The sequence below is a fragment of the Oryx dammah genome, unplaced genomic scaffold (genome assembly GCF_014754425.2).
Source record: "Oryx dammah isolate SB20612 unplaced genomic scaffold, SCBI_Odam_1.1 HiC_scaffold_27, whole genome shotgun sequence".
Lineage (NCBI taxonomy): Eukaryota > Metazoa > Chordata > Mammalia > Artiodactyla > Bovidae > Oryx > Oryx dammah.
The window spans coordinates 104,965,508-104,986,902 of NW_024070211.1; the positions used below are offsets into that span (position 1 = coordinate 104,965,508).

Consider the following 21,395-nt stretch of genomic DNA (forward strand, 5'->3'; position numbering starts at 1 on the left):
AGTTTTCCTGGAGCACAAAGTGCCTCATTCCCCACCCTGAAAGCCCCTCAGGGCTTTTTGAAGGTCAACAGCTATAGCAGCACAGGATTCAATCTCCCATGTGGCATGTGGCAAAATGTACTCGGCAAGTGACAATTTGTAGTTACCAGCAGACTACAGGTTTAGAATTGTAAGGATCATGCCTACTATTAGCTAATGGTTTTATTTTACTACAGTTATTGAGTCACTGTATCTTGTTTGAACTAAAAGGTAATATCCTTTCAATGTTAATAAATAGAATGCTAAGTAAATGTTTTGGCAATTTTACCTTGATAAATCCCATACAGGTGTGTATATGGTGCTTCTCTTTCTATACAATGAAACACTGACAGAAATAATCTGGATAGTGTTAATATTAACAGAGGCTATAACTAAAGAGTAAGTTAGATGGTGATTAAAGTGTTGAATAACCAAGGAAAGTTGTGAAATCTCTGTTCCGAGATCTGAGACAAAGCCATCTGTCTCTGATTTTAGTTCAATCCTTAATGAATAGAAGTAATCTGACTAAATGATCTCTTTGGAGGCCCCCTTCCGAACACAGAACCTATGATTTTAATTAGCATTGGGAAATGGCAACCCACTCCAGTGTTCTTGCCTGGAGAATCCCAGGGACAGGGGAGGCTGGTGGGCTGGCGTCTCTGGGGTCGCACAGAGTCGGACACGACTGAAGAGACTTAGCAGCAGCAGCATCGTGCCAATACAAGGGGAAATTTTTTTTTCTCAGTGCCATAAAGAAAGTAGAGGTTTAATTCTGAATATAAATCATGTCTTCTAATTTACAAATTGTTTTATTTGGACGAACATTTTCTTTGTATTAATAGAACTCAAACCATTCTCTCTCTCTCTCTCTCTCTCTGTGTGTGTTTTTTTTTTACGAGAAACCAAAAGAAATTTCAGTTTGCAATTTGTGATCAAGATTTGAACTTTTTAAAAAAGTGTGTCATTTCTTGCCCTTTGATAATTTCCAAGTGATGAGGCTGCTTTTACAGATCAGTTCTTGCTTTTAACGATTTCATTATATTTTGTCTGATTGGAAGTGAGAAAAGCAAATGGGAAATGTCATTCATGAATATGAGCCTGGAAATGAATATGTAGAAGGCAAATGGTCACTTTCCTGGGGGAGGTGGTATGTTTTCCTCACTTTGCCCTTTTCCCTTCTCAGACCTGCTGTCTTTCCTGCTTTAGTTTTCAGGTGAAACTGCTACAGTAGTATGGTGGGATGGAAATCATGTGGCCTGTCATGTGTGGGCTTGTGCCTCTATGTGCATGGATAGAGAACTCTTTAAAATGTAACCATCTTAATGATAACCCTGTCTGCGAGACAGCAAAAGAGACATTCTGTGGGAGAGGGAGAGGGTGGGATGATTTGGGAGAATGGCATTGAAACACGTATAATATCATATAAGAAACGAATCGCCAGTCCAGGTTTGATGCAGGATACAGGATGCTCGGGGCTGGTGCACTGGGATGACCCAGAGGGAGGGTACAGGGAGGAAGGTGGGAGGGGTTTCAGGATGGGGAACACGTGTACACCCGTGGTGGATTCATGTTGATGTATAGCAAAACCAATACAATATTGTAAAGTAATTAGCCTCCAATTAAATAAATTTAAATTAAAAAAAATAAAATCTAACCATCATATGAGTTCTAACCATACTTTTATAAATCACATACATGGAATTATATAGGGAAACTTTCAAATATAGAATGCAAAAGGTCATTTCATTTAAAAAACTCTTCCTCCATTTCTACTGGCAAATTATGTTTTAATAATATTAAGAAAAAGGATAAACAATGTTATAATGCCTTAAAGTTCAAAAAATGGTTTACTGTAAATAATCAGAATTCATCCCAACAGCAACATTATGATTTTGGTCAGGATGGAAGTTATCCTTGTTTTAAAGGTTAGGGTGGAACGGGGAGGGGGAAGAAAGAAGAAATAGAGAGAGACGGGAGGGAGGGAAAAGGTAAGGAGGGAGCCCCTAAGACTTAAGGGCAGAGTGGCTAATTCTCTATTTGTTCTCTCCAAAATGTATTAGGAGTGGTTAGAAGCCACAGAATTTGCTAGTGAAGATAGCTGCCAAAAGATTGAATAGACAAATGTAATACCAGCACACTTTTTACACATAAAAATGAAAAATTTTGTAGCAGTATCTGTTACATAGTTTTAATTTTAATTGGTGTTATATCGTTTAACTGGTCTATTTTAAAACTGCATCCTGAGCCACAAAAAATACCCCTTTTCTAATCTTTTAAAATTGCAGCAAATATTTCTAGGCATCAAAGATAGGCAACATTTTGCTTTGACTGCTTTACTGGCGTTGAGCTGTTTCTAGCTGCTAAATTTGGCCTCGTACTCCCCATAGCTATCCATAACGTGGTTCTCGGGTCCCACCCTGCAGATGGCCATCCAGGCTTAGATTTTTCTGACCTGTCAGGAATGGCTATCCTGCTTTCAACATCCCTTTTTGTGCTCAGGCTAAAGGCATTGAGTGGCAGTGAGCTTTTCTATCTGTTTTGATCGCTGCTTCTCAGGGTCTGGCTTGGGCTCTGATCTTGACATTTATGTCACAGGTGTCCCCGGTGAAACTGCTGGGCAACCAGATGGCAGGCCTAACTGAGGTTGGCAGCGTCTGCTGGTGTACGTACTGTCCCCACTACCTGCTCCAGTTTCTTCTTCCTGTTGACATGGTGGTGTTTTTGTATGGGCATTTCACTCTTTCAGTGTTACTTACCTTGCTATAAGCCTCTCCAAACGTGAGTACCTTCCTGTAACTCTGCAATGCATTGGCTGTGCTTGGAATCCCATCATCCTGGAAGGCTTATGATATGGCTGTCTTCCGTGAATCCTTCAAGGCTTTGGCTTAAATGTTACTTCCTCAGCAAGACTTTCCTTGACCACTCTATTTGAAGTTACCCTATAGCCTTCTTCTCCCTTACTCTCTACACTGGTTTATTTATTTATTTTTTTCCACTCTATTTCTTTCTTTCATAGCATGTACCTCTTGCCTTCTATATTTTATATGTAATTTTCTTATACATAATCTGTTTTATTAGGATACATAAAATATAAGTTCCATGAAGGCAGACTGTCTGGAAGCATCTGGACAACAGTGGCCTTTAGTGAGCACTTAAAACTTTTATTTGTTAAATGATGGACTGGATTGTAAATTGCAAAAGATTGGACTTCAAGCTTTATATGTAGGCTTATTTATTCTGCCTCATACAGTATTATTTGGAAGAACTTGAAGGGTGTAGGAAAAAAGTGGGATAAGTAACACCCTCTGTGTGTGCTGGGTAACTTACTTATTTCTTCAATTCTCACTATAATCTAAGTACTTTTGCTCAAAGAACCATAGCTGAAAAGTAGCAGAGTAAAGATGCAAACTAGTTCTGGCACCAAAGTCATTGCCTTTTCTTCAGAAGCCTGGTGCTCACCAAGTAATAGTAAGTCAGTTAGAGTACCTCAAAATGAGTGATGTTGCATAAATCAAGTGTAACTGGAAGTTGAGTGCCAAAGAAGTTTGGTGGAAAAAAAAGAACTCTAAATTATCTTCCTAGAAAATAGGCAACAACCCCAAAAGAAAAAGAAATCCAAAATTGTTTACAGCCATAGCCCTCTTGGCTTAAGTGCCTGGACTACCAACGCAACTAATTTTAAAAAAGAAGACATGTATCTGGACACATATTTTCACATTTTTGCTGAAAATATATTGTTTACAATGTGAACTCAACAAAGATAAATAGATTCATTCTTGATCCTAAAAAGAGGCAAAAAGAACTTCTTAGTATTGCTTTTCAGTGTTTTCTTATTGCAGTCCAAAAAGCAGTAATTGATCGTATTTTTAAAGCAAGTCAGCTTTTATTGTTAAGATCCTTTTTTTACTGTGTCCTCTTTCTGACCTCTTTTGGTCTAGTTATGCAAATGCAAATTAAGTCTCATTTTTAATTCAGTTTCACATATTTATGGGGAAACCACATGATACAATGAGAAATGGAGAAGGAGGTGGTTAGCAGTTTCAGACGAGCTCCGTGCCCTCATGCTGCTCATCACCAGGCAGCAGCAACCACTGATCAGGGAGGCAGCATGTCTTCTCACAGACTTCTGGATGTTGAATGAGCTCTAATCCAGAATTTATGTAAAAAATCATAATTCATTTAATTCTGCCTTCATTTTTCTCACTTTAGTAAAAGATAATTAGGTGCTCTGCTTTTTTAGGCAATCATACAATCTGGAGGTTGAAAATTTTTTTGGAATTATGTATTCCAATTATTTGCCCAGACAAGCATCCTTTCTATAGTACCGGCTTGAATATCTCCAGTAACTGAGAATTACTTCTTATTAAAGAGTAGTTGTTTAGATTTGTGCAGGTCTAATAATTTGAACATTATTATTTATAGTGAATCAATTTTTTCCTATGACATATTCATCTTAGATCTGTCCTCTCGAGTCACAAGAGCCTATTTTACATCCAGGACCCCTTCAACGTCACATGCTAAGTCGCTTTAGTTGTGCTGATTCTTTGCAACCCTATCGGCTGTAGCCCGCCACGCTTCTCTGTCCGTGGGATTCTCAAGGACAAGAATACTGGAGTGGGTTGTCATGCCCTCCTCCAGGGGATCTTCCCGACCGGGGATTGAACCCGTGACTCACGTCTCCTGCATTGGCAGGCGTGTTTTTTAACACTAGAGCCGCAGGTTATTCAATACTGCCTTTTGGAAATATTCTGTTATTTAGTTCTTTTGTCTACTTTGTACAAGGTATTTCTTTATGAACTTTTAGAGTTACCAAGAGGAGGGCTTCAGAGACTTATTTCAAAGCAGTCACATTAATACATCAAATAGTGTGTAAGAAACAAGTATTATTTGGCTCAAAAGTGAAAGGACATATTCAGATGGAAGGATGTGGAAGTACTTATGGAAAATGTAGTACTTGAGATTTAAAACTGTTATTGTTTTATCAGGTTGAATTGCTAATATAGTGAATTTCAGGTTATGAAAACAGCATAAACACTAGCTTGGAAGTGAAAATATAGAAAACATGATGCAAGTTTAGGAAAACTTGAACAAATTATTGTGTCTTTACAACAGGTTGTCATAAGGGTTGACAGGAAGAAAGACTGGAAAGGACATTTGGAATATTCTTTAAATATCAGCCAGGGAAATTTGTGCTTTATAATATAAAGTGGCAATGAAGAGTCAGTTGATAATAATTAGGTGAAAGTGACAGATGTCAGGCTATACTTTCATTAAAACTGACCAAGAAGTAGTTTTAGGGACAGATTAATGCAAAGAAAAATATACGTCAATGTATGCATTAAGAGGTTAATGCTGTGATATTTTTTCTTCTTTAAATATTGATATAATGGAAATTCGGAAGAGGAAGAAAAATTTCCAGAACAATGGCTTGTGATGAATTGATAAGATTGTGAAAGGTAGATACATGAATGGTGAACTTTCTGGGCTGCTGAAACAAGCTAGAGAAGCAGAAACAAACATATCTATATATATGTGTGTGTGTGCGTATGTGTGTGTGTGCACACGTGTGTGTATGTGCATGTGTGTGGTGTGCGAGTGCACATGGGTTGGACGGAGAAGGGAGGCAGTGAAGATAGTAGTTGACTTTAGGTTAAGGGCGTGGATTAGGTAAAGTAAGCTTAGTATATGGAGGTGCCATAGATGTAAGAAGTCACTTGTAAAGTCCTATATAACTGAAACAACAACAACAAAATCAGAAATCTAAAATTAGTTGGTGTTATGACACAAAAATTATCCTGGAAGAAAACAAAGACCAACCAAGAAAACTCCTGAATAAATACGGGGTTACAACTGTTAATTCATTGATAATTTACTGAACACTTTATCTCAGATAAGTACTATGCTAGACCCTGGAAGCCACAAAAGATGGGATAAAATAAGGAAGATGGGACAATGGAGAGATAGGCATTACAGAAATAACTTTAACAAAAAGTTGAAATGACAAGCAACAGCACTAAGACGTCTCTGAAAAAAGGAAAAAAAAATCAGCATTTACTAAGCATCTACTATGTCTCAATCATAGTGCTTAGTTTATTCTTTTTAAATTTGTTTCATAAAACTCAAAATGAGCCTTCATTTCCACTGAGGCGAAATCTGAGGTTAAGAGAGTTTAAATCTTATTCCAGTCAAGCTAGCCTCACAATAGCAAGATTATGAAGGGGAAACAGTAACTCCTGGTAGGCCACCAGTTTGTTTAAGAGTCGTGGGTCTAGGGTGGGCTTCCCAGGCGATGCTAGTGGTAAAGAGTCCACCTGATGACGCAGGAGACGCAGGACATGCGGGTTCAATCATTGGGTCAGAAAGCTCCCCTGGAGAGGAAAGTGGCAACCCACTCCAGTATTCTTGCCTGGAAAACTCCATGGACAGAGGAGCCTGGGGGTGCCACAGTCCATGGGGTCCCAAAGGGTCTGACTCAACTGAGCACCCACGCAGGCATTCACACACCCACAGGCGTAGAGTATCCTATGAATATCTGAGCTATAGATGGGGATCCATGACTTAAAAAATCATATGTATCTCACAATACCCTTCTCAGTTTGTGAATCAGTGGTATGTTTCTCACTCTTGATGGAAAATGGGACAACGAAGTTTATTTAGAATTTGACATCAGACCTATGTGAGTTTAAATGCAGGCTCTGTGTGACCATGCCAGGTTACATAGCCGACCATAAGCCTGTGTCACACCACACATTAGGAAAGTGACAATACTACTACTTCTTTCATGAAATATTACAAGAACCAAGTGCGGTAGCCAGTAGAACCAAGTGTGGTAGCCAGTAGAACCAAGTAGACTGCCAGAATTTAGATCACGTTAACGTGACATGAAGAAACAAATCTGTGGTCTCTTTATGCATTCCTTCTCATCTCTCTCTATTGCTCTGAGGCACACACGTGCACACACAAACATAGTGGCATGCACCAGTTTTGTATCTAGGACACTCTGGAATGTACCTATTTTTTGAGAGCACTGTTTTTCATTCCAACGATCTTCTGCTCTTGGCTCTGCTTGCTTGTTCTTTCCTGGGGAAGATGCCCTGACGTTCAGATCTACTATCCCACTTAAGAGTTTAGAGGGCACTTTTTTCTCTCCTATTAAAGAGGATGGAGGCTGAGGGGGACAGTTTTGGGTAGCAGTACTCAGTGACACGGAAGGACTGAAGAAAACTGAGCTAGAAATATTAAAGAATTTGGAGCACATGGAAATGTCTCATTCTCATAGGGAGGAACATACCTTAGGAAATTTTCTTCTTTGCTTGACTATTAATATCCAGAAGTAGAATTCTGTAATGCCACTATGATTAATCCGTCGAAAAGCAAACAGGTATGTGATCAGATTAGAGGTGGACTTCCACCTCTAATGATAAGTCATTTAGGTAGAGTTAAAGTAGTTCACAGATGTGAATTTATATTTAATACATCTGAAAATTAAGAAAGGATGTAGAAACAAGTTGCCACTCTACTTTCAATAAAATAAAAATGCTTGTATAAAAATAGAGATGTATCTCATATATAATTTTTTTTCCAGGAAATTTTTTGAAAGTGATTATTGTTACATTGAATGATATTTCCTAGGGATCACAAAAACATCAGAGTACATTTCTGTTAGAGAAAAACAAAATGTATTTAAAACATAACAGTCATTTAAAGGAATACTGAACAGTACATACTGAGCCTATGTCTTTTATTTTCTGTTATGTTCTTCCTCTAATCTGTAAACACATAAGTTTAGTTATTCAGATCTTCCTCGCTCTTATGAAAATTGTTAGTTACAGAAATGAGCTAGTGGATCAAGGTTAAAAACTTAAGGATATGCAAAAACGCAGCAAGTGACAACCAAAGAGTTTGTGAGAAAATAGACTCAAACCTATGGAATAAAGAAACTAGAAAATACAGAAAATAAATCTTCAGGTAATATTTAGCATATCTTTCCTTGGCTTGTTACCAGTATTAATGTGCTGAACAAAACTCAAAATAACAGTTGTAAAATAGAATTAAAAGATCACTTTCAGAAAGAGATCCCTTAGTCTTTCTCAGCTTTTTTAACTCTTGGGTTCTAAATCCTCTACGTTTTTAAAACACTATCCACAGTCAGTAATTATGATATAAACTTTTATTTGTTTATCTATGAAATGTAATAAGCCAATAATTTTCTTCATATAAATTTAATTTTAGAGTACCTATTTATATAAATGTAGATCTTCATGGAAAGGAATGTTTCCTTGTTTTGTTATTGCCCTTTCATATAAATGCAATACTATTTTATAGATATCATTATGTGTAATAACATGGCTTAATTTTTCTTTTATATTTCAATTTAGAAAATTAATGTTCCTCTTTTATACATGAGACAAATTTAAAAAAGAAGGAATTGAAAAGGAAACATAGAAATATCATCAGAATCTAGAAATCCAATTCTAACTATTTTTCCAACTACTTAAAATAACATTGCTTGCCTTTCCCATTATTTATAGGTCTTCCCAAATATAGCCTCTGGCCTTGAAATTTGTAATACAAAATCTTCTGCCTATAAACTAGTACAACTAATGAAATTTAAAAACTATGTAATGTATATCATTTAGCATTCTCATAAAATGTCAGTATGATGTTAACCAAGGGCAGAGCAAATGCAAGAGAAACTAATATGCGTGACTTCTGAAAATCTCATCCTAGAAAATCAGAAACAAGAGACTATGGTTCCTATCTATATTTTACAAAAGTCAATTTGAAATGGAAAAAATATTTAGATGTTGCTCATCGTATGTCTTGGGTGTTTTGGTAAAATATTGTTGGTTTATCCTTTTAAATATCCCATGACACATTCACTGACGAGGAGTAATGCGAGAGAAAGGGGTGACCATACGACTAATGTAAACTCACATATCTTGGAGTGTTTGTGAGAGTGAATCATTCTGGAAAACGACTTAAGAAGCAGCATGTGATGGTTAGAACATAGATTCTGTAGCCTGGGACATGGGTTCAAATCCTGATTACACTTCTAACTGTGAGAATTTATACATGTTGCAAATTATTTAACTTCTTGATACCGCAGTTTCCTCTTGTTATAAGTGAGGATGATCACAATATCTACTTTATCAGATAGTTATAAACATTAAATGGTCCAATATTCTTGCCTGGAGAATTCCATGAACAGAGGAGCCTGGCAAGCTATACAGTCTGTGGGGTTGCAAAGAGTCACACATTTCTGAGAGGCTAACACTTTCACTTGGCTTCTCTGGTGGTTCAGATGGTAAAGAATCCACCTGCAATGCAGGAGACCCAGGTTCAATCCCTGGGTCAGGAAGATCCCCTGGAGAAGGGCATGGCAACCCACTCCAGTGTTCCTGCCTGGAGAATCCCATGGACAGAGGAGCCTGACAGGCTGCAGTCCATGGGTTTGCAAAGAGTCAGGCACAACCGAGTAACACACCTCAACACAACAACATAGTTCTTAAAATAATGCCTGGCAAAAAATAAGCACTGTCTATGTTGGTCACTGCCCCCAAAATATTTGGCAAAACAGTTTGTAAATTTTTTCTTCTTAGTTTACTTTTTGAATTATTAATAGATTCTTTTGTATAACAAAGTAGTCTATTGTTGAGCACATCTGTAAAATAAGACTAGAATATTCAGATACAGGCATATCTTGTTTTTCTTTTAATTGCACTTTGCTTTATTGTGTTTTTTACAAATTAAATGTTTTCAGCACCATTTGCTGAGCAAGTCTATCATCATCATTTTTTCAACAGTCTTTACTCACTTCCTGTCTCTGTGTCATACTTTGGTAATTTTCAAAATATTTCAAACATTTTATTATTATTATATTTGTTATGGTGATCAATGATCAGTGGTCTTTGATGTTACTATTACAAAAAGATTATGACTCACTGAAGGCTCAGATGATTAGAAGTTTAAGTAATTTTTAGCAATAAATTAAGTTTCAATTAAGGTCTGTACATTTTAAGACATAAAGTTATTGCACACTTACACTAAAATATAGTGTAAACACAACTTGTATATGCACTGGGAAACCAAAAAATTCCTGTGACTGACTTTATTGTAATATTCACTTTATCGCAGTGGTCTAGGACCAAACCTGAACTATCTCTGTAGTATGCTTGTGTTCATTTGCTAAATGAAGTTAGTGCTCATCATAGAGACTTGTAAAATATTTTATTGTGGTCGGACAAGTTACTCTGAGGAAGTAATCTAAATTTCTTGCCTGGTTTCTAAGGTTTTAAAATTATATACATGGAAGGCAATGAAACTTTTCCTAATGAAAATGATGAAGCTAGAAAATGATATATATGTATACACATACCCTCTATGCTCTCCATATATATGTGTATATACACCTACACAAACACACGCAGAATTACTCTCTTGTATATTGAGACACGGCAAGTATGACTGCTCTCTGACCACTGTGCATACTTCTTTGCTTGCTTGTTTTTGTTGACCAGAATCAACCCCCTTTTGTTCCAAGCTCTGCATTTCAGGAATGTTGCTGTGCCACCACCACAATCCTCACTGTTCATAGGTTTCAAGTAGAACTTCCTTCTAGTTCCAGGATGAGGCATTGGCTTAGGAGAAGCCAATCAAAGCACAAAGCATGGCATCTCCCTGGACAGAGCGATTGCTTCAGGGATAAGCATGTGACCCAGCTGAAGCTAATGAGATGCAATGAGATTTTTTTCTGGGTCTTTGTCCCTGTTGGATTTAAATCTGGGAGATTGGGAAGCCAGAGATGCTATAGCATCTTACTATAGCAAGGAACGAAAAGCTATCACCATAGAAGTTAGAGCCAAAGCATACAGCATAACTAGATTCTGGTAACATCAGTTGGGCTTCCAAAGCATTTTATGCCTATAGCTAGCCTTAGACAACAAACCTTGGCAATGAATTCCCATGTTCCTTTTTCTTTCTATTCTTTTTTCTCCCCTCCTTCCCTCCCTCCCCACTTTCCTCCCCCCACCCCTCCTCCTAATATTTTCTTCTTCTTTTTTTTTCCTCCTTTCTATCTTTCTTTCTTTCTTTCTCTTACCTAAGCCATTTTGGGTTATTCTTTTGCTTCGATTACCAAAAGAGACTTGCTAGAATGAATTACAAAATTATTTTTTGGCATTTCTGCTTCTTGCCCGTCTTAAACAGTTTTTCTAATGATACAAACGAGCTTAGCTGTGGAAGTAAAAGAAAAAGACTCATAGACTTAGAAAATACACTTTTGGTTGCCACCGGAAGGGATAGGTAAGGAGTTTGGGAAGGTCATGTACACAACACTATGTTCAAAATGGATACCAATCTATTGTGTAGCATATGGAACTCTGCTCAATGTTATGTGCCAGCTTGGGAGGATGGGAGGGAGGCGTGGCGGAGAGTGGATATGTGTGTGTGGGTGAATCCCTTTGCTGTGGACCTGAAGCTATCACAGCATTGTTGGATCAGCTGTTCAGTTCAGTTCAGTTCAGTCGCTCAGTCGTGTCCGACTCTTTGCGACCCCATGAATTGCAACACGCCAGGCCTCCCTGTCCATCACCAACTCCCAGAGTTCACTCAGACTCACGTCTATCGAGTCAGTGATGCCATCCAGCCATCTCATCCTCGGTCTGCCCCTTCTCCTCCTGCCCCCAATCCCTCCCAGCATCAGAGTCTTTTCTAATGAATCAACTCTTCGCATGAGGTGTCCAAAGTACTGGAGCTTCAGCTTTAGCATCATTCCTTCCAAAGAAATCCTAGGGCTGATCTCCTTCAGAATGGACTGGTTGGATCTCCTTGCAGTCCAAGCAACTCGCAAGAGTCTTCTCCAACACCACAGTTCAAAAGCATCAATTCTTCGGTGCTCAGCCTTCTTCACAGTCCAACTCTCACATCCATACATGACCACAGGAAAAACCATAGCCTTGACTAGACAAACCTTAGTCAGCAAAGTAATGTCTCTGCTTTTGAATGCTATCTAGGTTGGTCATAACTTTTCTTCCAAGGAGTAAGCGTCTTTTAATTTCATGGCTGCAATCACCATCTGCAGTGATTTTGGAGCCCCCCAAAATAAAGTCTGACACTGTTCCCACTGTTTCCCCATCTATTTCCCATGAAGTGATGTACCCCAATACAAAATGAAAAATTTAAAATTTGAAAAAAGAAAATCACAGGTCTGACACTTAAAAAAAAAAAAAACCCTTTCTAATGAACATGGTGAAGCCAGAAAATATGCCAAAAATGTAGATGTGGTCAGTTGCTCAGTTGGGTCTGACTCTCTGAAACGCTATGGACTGTAGCCCACCAGGCTCCTCTGTCCATGAAATTTTCCAGGCAAAAATATTGGAGTGGGGTGCCATTTGCTACTCCAGGGGATCCTCTAGACCCAGGGATTGAACCCTAGTCTCCCATGTCTCCTACACTGGCAGGTGAGTTCTTTACCACTAGCACTACAATTATGACTGTTTCTGATTATAATTGTTTCCTCTTACTGATTTTATTTAATCTTTATTTTAGGTTTACTTACATAAGCAAGTGTTTCAGTTTTTGTGTTGTGTATAATTGAATAAAGCTCACAGATTTTAAGTCTGTGGTTTGAGGTAATTTGAGGTAACTTCCTAACCTCGATGTATTTCCTTTCTTAGATTTTCAAATAAGGATCATGAAAGCCTTTATCTGATGGGATTGTGGGGAGATGGAATGATACAGTATATGCAGACTCAGCCCAGTCAGTGACTGGCACATATTAGCCCTCAAATCTTAACTATGTTATTGATCTAAGTACTGGAATTTAGTCTCCTTTTGGCTTTCAGGTTCTTCTGGTTGCTTTTCAGCCACTTAAATTAGAGATGAAATAAGATTGGTGTCCTATTAGTTTAATTTTATTTCTAGGGAAAGTTAGTTTAGCTAGCTCTTTGTTGAACTAGCAAAGGCCTTTGTTGGATTTCAGAGACTCTGGGGCTGAGGTTAATGTTAAATCCCATGTAGGTAAGACTTTCATTAATATAATTGCTGTTTTATAAGTTTTTACTTTTAACCCTTTATTAATTTAGCATCTTTTTACTTTGAATTATTTTTATCCATTCAGTGACTTTTGGCTTAGCAAATAAAAAGCATGAACAGAAGGATTATTCATTAACAAAATTAGGGATTGAAACCGGCTAGTCTTAACGTTCGAAGAAAAGCCTTTAGAAGATCAGAGCTCCATTACTGAGAGCTTTGAGCTGCTTCAAACACGCTTCTGTGTGTACTTTGAGGGTTTTCTCTTCACAGCTCCTCTGCCCTCTAGTGGTAGCTATAATAATGCCATTTTGTAGTCCCCACACAGGAAATGCCTGGTCTTACTTCAGATACCAGAATCCTTTCACAGGAAGTTAGGTGTGGTCTTTGAAGGAGAATTTTTAAAAAAAATGAAAAAAAGAAAAAAAAAAAAAAAGCATGATGGAATTTTAGCTGCAGTCTTCTTGGTGCCAGCTTATCAATCCTAAACTCTGGGTGTAAAAGACTCTGCAGGGGTAATGTTTTAATATTCTTATTATGCTTATTTTCTGTGATGCTTCTCTACCTTTACAGTAGAATCCTGGGGGAATCTGCAGAGGACCACTTTCATTTTGAAGCTGCTGGCTGCATGTTTTAGCATGTCTCATCCAGGCATGGCAGTTTCCTCCCTCAAGTGTGCCGGGACCTTCTTCATTCCTGTGCCTGTCGCTAGGCATAAGGGTCTCTGGGGATGGGTGAGGAAATGAGGGATGTTTTAGAGGCACTGTGATTCTAAGAGGGCAGTCTGCTAGCTGGTGGCTGAAAGGTCCTGGTCTACTTCAAAAAAAATGTGGAAATGATGCAGTAATTATGTTATTTTAGATTTCCCTATTTGATCTGACATATGCTGCAGGAGTGACCTGGATATGAATGAATTTTACTCTTAGATAATGCATCTCATATAATTAAATGGTAATGCTCATTCCTGTAGGGTAAGGGTTAAAATGGACTGATATTTTACAAAGAAGGAAAATAGATAAGTGATTGTATATAGGTGGCATTCAGGCGTCAAGATTTTGGTTATATTATTTCAGAAAGCACAGAAACTCTTGCCACTGATGCAGAGATAACATTTGAAATGATTGGTGTGCTCACTTAAGTTATATATGCTAGCCCAGTAAAATATGGTTAGAATACAGTAAAACCACATTTATGTTACCACAAAAACCAAAATAAATGGAGCTCATGTTAAAGATAAACTATCTTAAACTTATTATTTTTTCAAGTTCAAATCTGCTATGTGGATTTTTAAGAAATGGGTACCATTTGAGAAAATGAGCTATCTCTACAGTATTTCCTAAGGTACTGCAAATTTGTTAATTTAAGAAGCAATTACACTAGCTAGCAGCAGGTGCTCAACCAGGGGGTCCAAGCTCCAGACCTCTGACGTGGGTGACTTCCTGCCTGGTTTGGCAGGAGCCAGGTCCCTTCCTGTGTAGCTTCCAAGCAATTCCAAATACAACCGGGCATCCCCTGCTCCTTCCCGCTCCTTGCTTTCAAGTAGAATCTACCTAGGTTTCCACAGCCTGGCATTTCAGGATTTCCAGAGCTCTTTACCAGGTGCATTGATTTTCAAATCAGCTCTTTAACACGGAGAGTGGGCCAAAAGGAACACGGAAAAAAAAAATGGAGAGATATATGCAAGATCTTCACACACCCCAGTTCTACAATTTTGAGTGATTATTCATCTCTTGTTACAGATCTCTGATATTTTCTTTTTTCAGAAAGGATGCTGAAAAAGATGGCTGCCAAAATAATTCACACAAGTGAAGCAGCAAGCACAAACCAGTATTATCCATTTCTGAGCTCCGAGTTGGATATTTTCACTTACAACATTTTGGGAGTGGGAGATTAGATTACCTCATAGACACCTACTGAATGTGAAAGATAGATCTCCATGCAAGCAGACAACTGCATGCAGGCGAATCCCCTGAATGCCAAGTGCAGCTTCCTTAGTAAAATATTAAGATAGCTTCGTTTATATGTATGTTATCTCAATATCATGTCATTGCCCTTTTATCCTAATGACCATTGCTTTTTTTTCCCCTCTCTGTCTTTCTCTCTCTCTCTGTTGTTTCCATAGCACTTTCTTATGCAAGGCGCTAAACAGTGATTAAAGGAGCAGGATGAAAAGATGGCACAGTCAGTGCTGGTACCGCCAGGACCTGACAGCTTCCGCTTCTTTACCAGGGAATCCCTTGCTGCTATTGAGCAACGCATTGCAGAAGAGAAAGCTAAGAGACCCAAACAAGAGCGCAAGGATGAGGATGATGAAAGTGGCCCAAAGCCAAATAGTGACTTGGAAGCAGGAAAATCCCTTCCATTTATTTATGGAGACATTCCTCCAGAGATGGTGTCAGAGCCGCTGGAGGATCTGGATCCCTATTATATCAATAAGAAAGTGAGTTCTCAGTCAAGTTGCCTGTATTTCCTCTACTTCCTAATTGCTTCTGGGCTAGTGCCAGGCATGTTAGATGGAGAATGTTATGTCACCTCCCCCCTGTCTGAAGTATCACTATGGTAGTAATGGGCTTGACCATGCCATGGCCCTGTTGTCCTAGAGTCTTTGGGAAGCACTTATTTGAACCCGTGGCCAGGACAGGCAGAGAGCTGAAAGAGCATCTTTCAGTGGGGAAAATGAGGAAGGGCAAAAGTCTGCTCACCTTACAGTGTGGTGAAGCAGAAAGTAAAGACAAGGAGTTTACTTTTTATGCATTAAAAACAATATCTCCAGGAGTAGTATCCAAAGTCCTCTTTACAATATCTAGCTTTACAAAAGGTACTTTGATCTTCAGTAGGTTTATTCCTTAACATCATAAATTTTGCCCATTCCATGGTTCCCTCAAGAAGAAATAAAAGCAGGTAACTTCTAAGTGCCCCCTAAAAGCATTTGATCAAATAGTACCTCCAGAAAACACTGAAGTTCCTGTGAGAAGGCTTTTATCAAATTGAAAAAGTAATCAAAGCCTCATTCTTGAGCTCTTTGTGAATTATAAATACAGTTTGAAAATACTGATATTAAAACTTGATGGTGATGCTAAGTATGCCTATGGTAATGACTATACATTTTCTTTATGTTCTTTAAATCCTCATGTCTCTCACCAAATTAGGGGAGTTTATAGCATTCAGAAAGAGAAAATATGTAGCATCATGTCATATGTTGGTAGTTAGTATATTATTATTTTATAAAATCATATTTCTAAAATAATTGTATCACTTTTTTCTCAAATTGTTCTTAGGTTTAATATTGCATTTCTAAATTCTGTTTTTCGTGTTTGTTTTCTTTTTCAGACATTTATAGTATTGAATAAAGGGAAAGCAATCTCTCGATTCAGTGCCACCCCTGCCCTGTACATTTTAACTCCCTTCAACCCTATTAGAAAATTAGCTATTAAGATTTTGGTACATTCATATCCTTTTTTCAAATAGTCACTTATATGATTTTGCTCTTTGACTAACTTACTGAGTTGGGAATTTTTCAAAAATGTATGTGGTTGGCAACATTATGTGCTCTTTCCTTTTTTCCCTCTTCCTCAACAGTTTAGCATTATTGCCAAATGGGATCATAGGTAAGTGAACCACTTTTCCCCATCTTCTAAGTACTTCTCCTCTCCTTGACTCAGTACTTATTTCTTTCTTCCTCTGCTCCCTTCTGAATTGCCTACTATATCCAAGACTTCTTCATTAACTTTGACAGTGTTACCAGGCTCTCCTTTTATAAGTCTTCAGATATTACAAGGTTATATAATGGATAAGCTCTGTGAACTAATTTTCTTTACTACTTTTACGTTTGGAATATATCTGCATAATTTGAATTATACAATTTTATTTCTTTTTGATCTTAATTTTTACTACTTTCTACTTTTCACTTTAGTATTTGAAAGCTTTGAGTTACAAATGTTTATAATTGTGATATGACTGTATATGCTTTAGTCTTTCAATTATTTCTTCCAATTCTTTTCCTAAGTGTCATTTGCATTGATTTTCTATTTTATTTTCCTTTCTTGTTTTTGGTCACTTCTTCCTGTGTTTTATTCAACTCACAGGTTCTGCTGCAGTTATCTCCTCCCACATACATCCTCATTTCATTCTTTATTCTCCTTATGAAGTATCTACTTCCTAGAAATGGAATTGATGACCCCTTGGTGGGAGATAGTGATTTGATTTAAGTTAAATAGAGTAGTTGTAAATGAGAAGTTTTCTTCCAGACCAGGGACAGTGGTCTGACTGAAAGCCACGCCTGGAAAAACCAAGGAGGCAAAGGTTTGGAAGACGGGCTATGTCAGTCAGGGACATTTATGGGAAGAACACAGCAGCCTTGGGATAAGGAACTGATACGTGTCAGGAACCAGAGGTAAGGAAGGGGAAACTGAAACTCAAGCAAAGTCTCAGATAGGACAACTTTAAATTTTGTTTCCTAATTAGAAAGAGTCATCGCCTTTGATTTACAACATGGTCAGTCCAGGGCCTCCTTCAAGGCTTACAGTGTAAAAGCTTACTTTCCCTAGCAGGCCTAGAAAATAATTCAATTTGATATGGTAGGGAGTTAGATAAGATAAGGAATTCAGGAGATAGAATAAACTTGATACAGGGAACTCATCTCAGTTCTGGGTGTTGGGCTGTAAAACATGTCCCCAGACTTGCCTGGCAATGAGGCAAATGACATCTGTAGAAGCATGGCATTCTGGAATTCAGTTTCCTTTCAACCTCTAGGTCATTCCTCTCTATTACCCCCAGGTTTTGCATAGACATATTTTAATTTCATATTTATGCTTTAAGATTTAATAATTTTCTTGTCAGTTTTTTTAAGCAATAATGATTCCTTACTTCTGCTATTCAAATAAAAGAAACGTTTTACAGAAAGAAAAAATGTCTTTGAATGAATAATAAGCTTTAGGAATGAATAATAATGTTGAGATTTAGATTTGAGTCTCATGAACTATAAGTTATGGTCCATTATGATGTTCGAGTAGTTAAAATCTGTGCTCTGAATAAATCTTTCCATAAATTATTCATTGTATCTAAAAATAATTGTTCATCCCTATGTAATTGCAATTTATACATGAAATCATGTCAAAAAATTGTCTTAGCCCATTGCTCTGGTTATAGTAAATACTGGGAGAATATGAATTGAAGAAGTAAGTGACAAATGAGTCAAGAAGTTAAATGATTAGATGCAAAACAAGTGACAAATGGAAGTTTTGAAGAGGTCAGAAAAATCTATTTTGCCTTCAATATGAATGAAGAAATAACATTAAGAAAGCTCAGTATTAAAGAAAAAAGGCAGGACTGTTGTTATTGTTGTTTTAAAACTTTTTTGGGAAGATAGTATATTTTTTTTGAAAATTTCATGAAAGCTATTATATCATTGCCACTCCAAAAAGTTCTAGGAAGTTAGAAGACCCAGGAATCTTAACATAAAGCCTTCTGAGAAAAGAAACTTCCAGTGGCAGAGGATGAGAGTAGATTTAGAAGTTCTGATCAGAGACTCTGGGCATTGAAGACCAAGTTTATGGTGGGCTCTCTTTAGGAACCAAGATATTATTTGAATTTGAAGAATTTGAAAGTTTGCACTTGCTTCCCAGAAGAAAGAAAATCTTCAAGGGGCACAGTTGTCAGGAGGGCTGCAGTGGTGTAAGTTGAAATGTGAAGGCAGCCAGATAAATCTAAGATTTTCTGAACTGAATGTTTGACTCTCCTAGAACCTTACAAGTGGCATGGAGCTACACATTTCTTCTAATGCAGAAAAAGTAGATTTAAAAAAAATCTCTGATTGCCTAAATTAGACTATTCTATCTGAGCTATCTTAACTTGGAGTAGAGATAGAAGATAGACACATTCTTTGGTTTTTTGGTGATAATGCACATTTGACTGTATGTCCTAGTGAACTTTGCTGTAAATAATACTGTACAGTGGCAGGTAACTTTCTCAGTGACTTTTTTTATTCCTCACAATGCACATCCTAAGCTCAAATCCTGGTTTTCTAATTTTAAGTGCCTTTTGCTATAAGATAAAAATGCTTGAGGTTGCTATGTGCATTTTAGGCACAGTTAAGAGGGCATTGTGTATTTATTATCATTAGTTTATAATCCATAAAATGGTCATTCACAGTAAAAGAAAAAAAAAGTGGCATTTTAAACCTAGACTGGTATCTTTATTTCCAATGAAAACCTTGACTTATTTCTTAAGGAGCTGTTATCTTCATTAGGCATTCTTGCATATCAAATTAGCTTTGTGTCTTGATTTTGGCAGAAAAATCTTAGCTTACTCTATTTTTGCCAGAGTATATTTCAAAAACTGAAAATGCTTTTGATGTGCCTATTATCTTGTTTTGATAGTTAAATAAAATATGGTTATGTTTTCTAGATAGTAAACAAGTAAAAATGTATCCATATTCCTAAAATTTCCTATCAGAATTTTCAGTGTGTTGCATGTCAATTTTTTATTATTTTAGCTTAATATGCACACTCTCCTTCACTTTGCATTTGTTATTCATTTGTTCATTCGCAAATATTTACTAAGTACCTACTGTGTGGCAAATGTTCTTCTAGACACTGTGATGCAACATAAAACCTGCTAGTCCCTGCTGTCAAGTAGCTGTATTCATGTGTATGTGTGTGTTTGAGAGGAGAGAGATAATACAAACAATTCAGCTAGTGTCAGGTAGTGATAAATGCTATCAAGAAAAATAAAGCTGTATAAAAAGAGAAGAGTAGCGAGGTACTGTTTTAAATCATATGATCAGGGAAGTCCTCTCTGAAAAGATAGCATCTGAGTAAAGATCCAAAGAAAGTGAGGAAGTGCAACGTGGAAATCTAAGGAGAAAGGTGAATAGCAAATATGAAGGTGAAGGATGAACGTAGAAGTGTACCTGGTGTATTCGAGAGTCAACCAGGAGCCCAGAGTGCCCGGAGGAGAGTGGGAAAGGTAGAGAGTAGAAGGGGGTGAGGTCATTGAGAGTGGAGGTCAGGGCTGACATTGTAGGTGGTTGGTAAGACACCCAGTTTACCCTGAATGAGATGGAGAGAGAAGACTGGAGGGTTTTCAGCAGAAGAATGTCATCACCTGAGTCAGATTTGAAAAAGATCACTCTGGCTGCTGTGTAGAGAACAGATTGCCTGAGGGGAAAGGGTGGAAGTAAGAAAATAGATTGGGGGTTTACTGCCTTTATGAAGACAGAGGATGCTGGTGGCTTTGGTGGAAGCGATGAGGGTAGCAAATGTCATCAAATTCAGTTGTGTTTTTCAGAAAAGCTGAAAGGTTATGCTGATCAATTGGATGTGGGGTGTGAGGAAATGAGCAGAACTAAGGAGGACTCTAGGTGTTTAGCATGGTCAAGAAAGAAAAGTGTAGCTCCTTGAGCTTGGGACAGACAACATTAGGTGGAGAGATATGCTGGGTAAAATCAAGAGCTGGAATTTGAACATTTGTTTGTTTATTTGTTTTTGAGAAGCCTGTCAGACACTCAGTGGAGGAGCAGAGATGTTAAATGGAATGCAAGTCTGGAGTTCAGGAAAGGGTTGGGCTGGAGGTAAAACTTTGAGAGATGTAGTCCTCATGATGTTGCTGTACAGATGGTATTTAAAGTGATGAGAAAGACCTAAAACACTCCAGATCACACAGTAATGCAGAATTGCCCATCATTCATACAGGTTAGGAAAATAAAAAACAGATTTTGGAATCAGAAAACCTGAATTCAAACCCTACCTCTGAGATTTACTTATTGGCTCTATGACCTTGGTCCGAGTTACTCCAGATGTTTTGAATCTCACTTTGTGCATCTATATTTTGTGGTCCTAATTTAAACATTAATAATAATCACTAGATAAGTACCTGACCCTGTGCCTAGCACTGGGTTGTTGTTCAGTCTCTCAGTCATGGCTGACTCTTTGCAACTCTATGGGCTGCCTGTCCTTCACTATCTCCCTGAGTTTGCTCAAACTTTGGTCCATTGAGTCGATGATGCCATCCAGTCACCTCATCCTTTGTCACCCCCTTCTCCTCCTGCCCTCAATCTTTCCCAGCAGCAAGGTCTTTTTCCAATGAGTTGGCTCTTCATATCTGGTGACCAAAGTATTGGAGCCTCACCTTCAGCATCAGTCCTTCCAGAGAATATTCAGGGTTGATACAGCACTTGGTAGGAACTTGATGACTTGTAGCTAGGACAGCTATTCTTGGTAGTACTAGCTACAATTCCAGGAGCAAGTGCTGCAAGATTAGCAAAGAAACAGTCTCATATTATTTAAGCAATTCCACAAACAAATTCTGTACAAATCTCTAGTCTCTTGAGGCTTGATTTTGCAAAC

At 37.8% G+C, this 21,395-nt stretch overlaps 1 protein-coding gene across 2 annotated transcripts in view; it reads left to right on the forward strand.

The window, feature by feature from the left end:
• The window catches only part of LOC120854866 (sodium channel protein type 2 subunit alpha), a 149,304-nt gene that overhangs the window by 40,415 nt on the left and 87,494 nt on the right, over window positions 1–21,395 (forward strand). Inside the window, exons 1-3 of one of the 2 annotated variants that reach the window (XM_040229254.1) lie at window positions 12,456–13,565; window positions 15,173–15,490; window positions 16,381–16,499. In XM_040229254.1, coding sequence (XP_040085188.1) covers window positions 15,224–15,490; window positions 16,381–16,499 — 386 coding nt within the window. In that variant the 5' untranslated portion in view covers window positions 12,456–13,565; window positions 15,173–15,223. Of the gene's footprint in view, window positions 1–12,455; window positions 13,566–15,172; window positions 15,491–16,380; window positions 16,500–21,395 lie in introns of those variants that run through there. The other variant, XM_040229255.1, reaches the window with a different exon arrangement.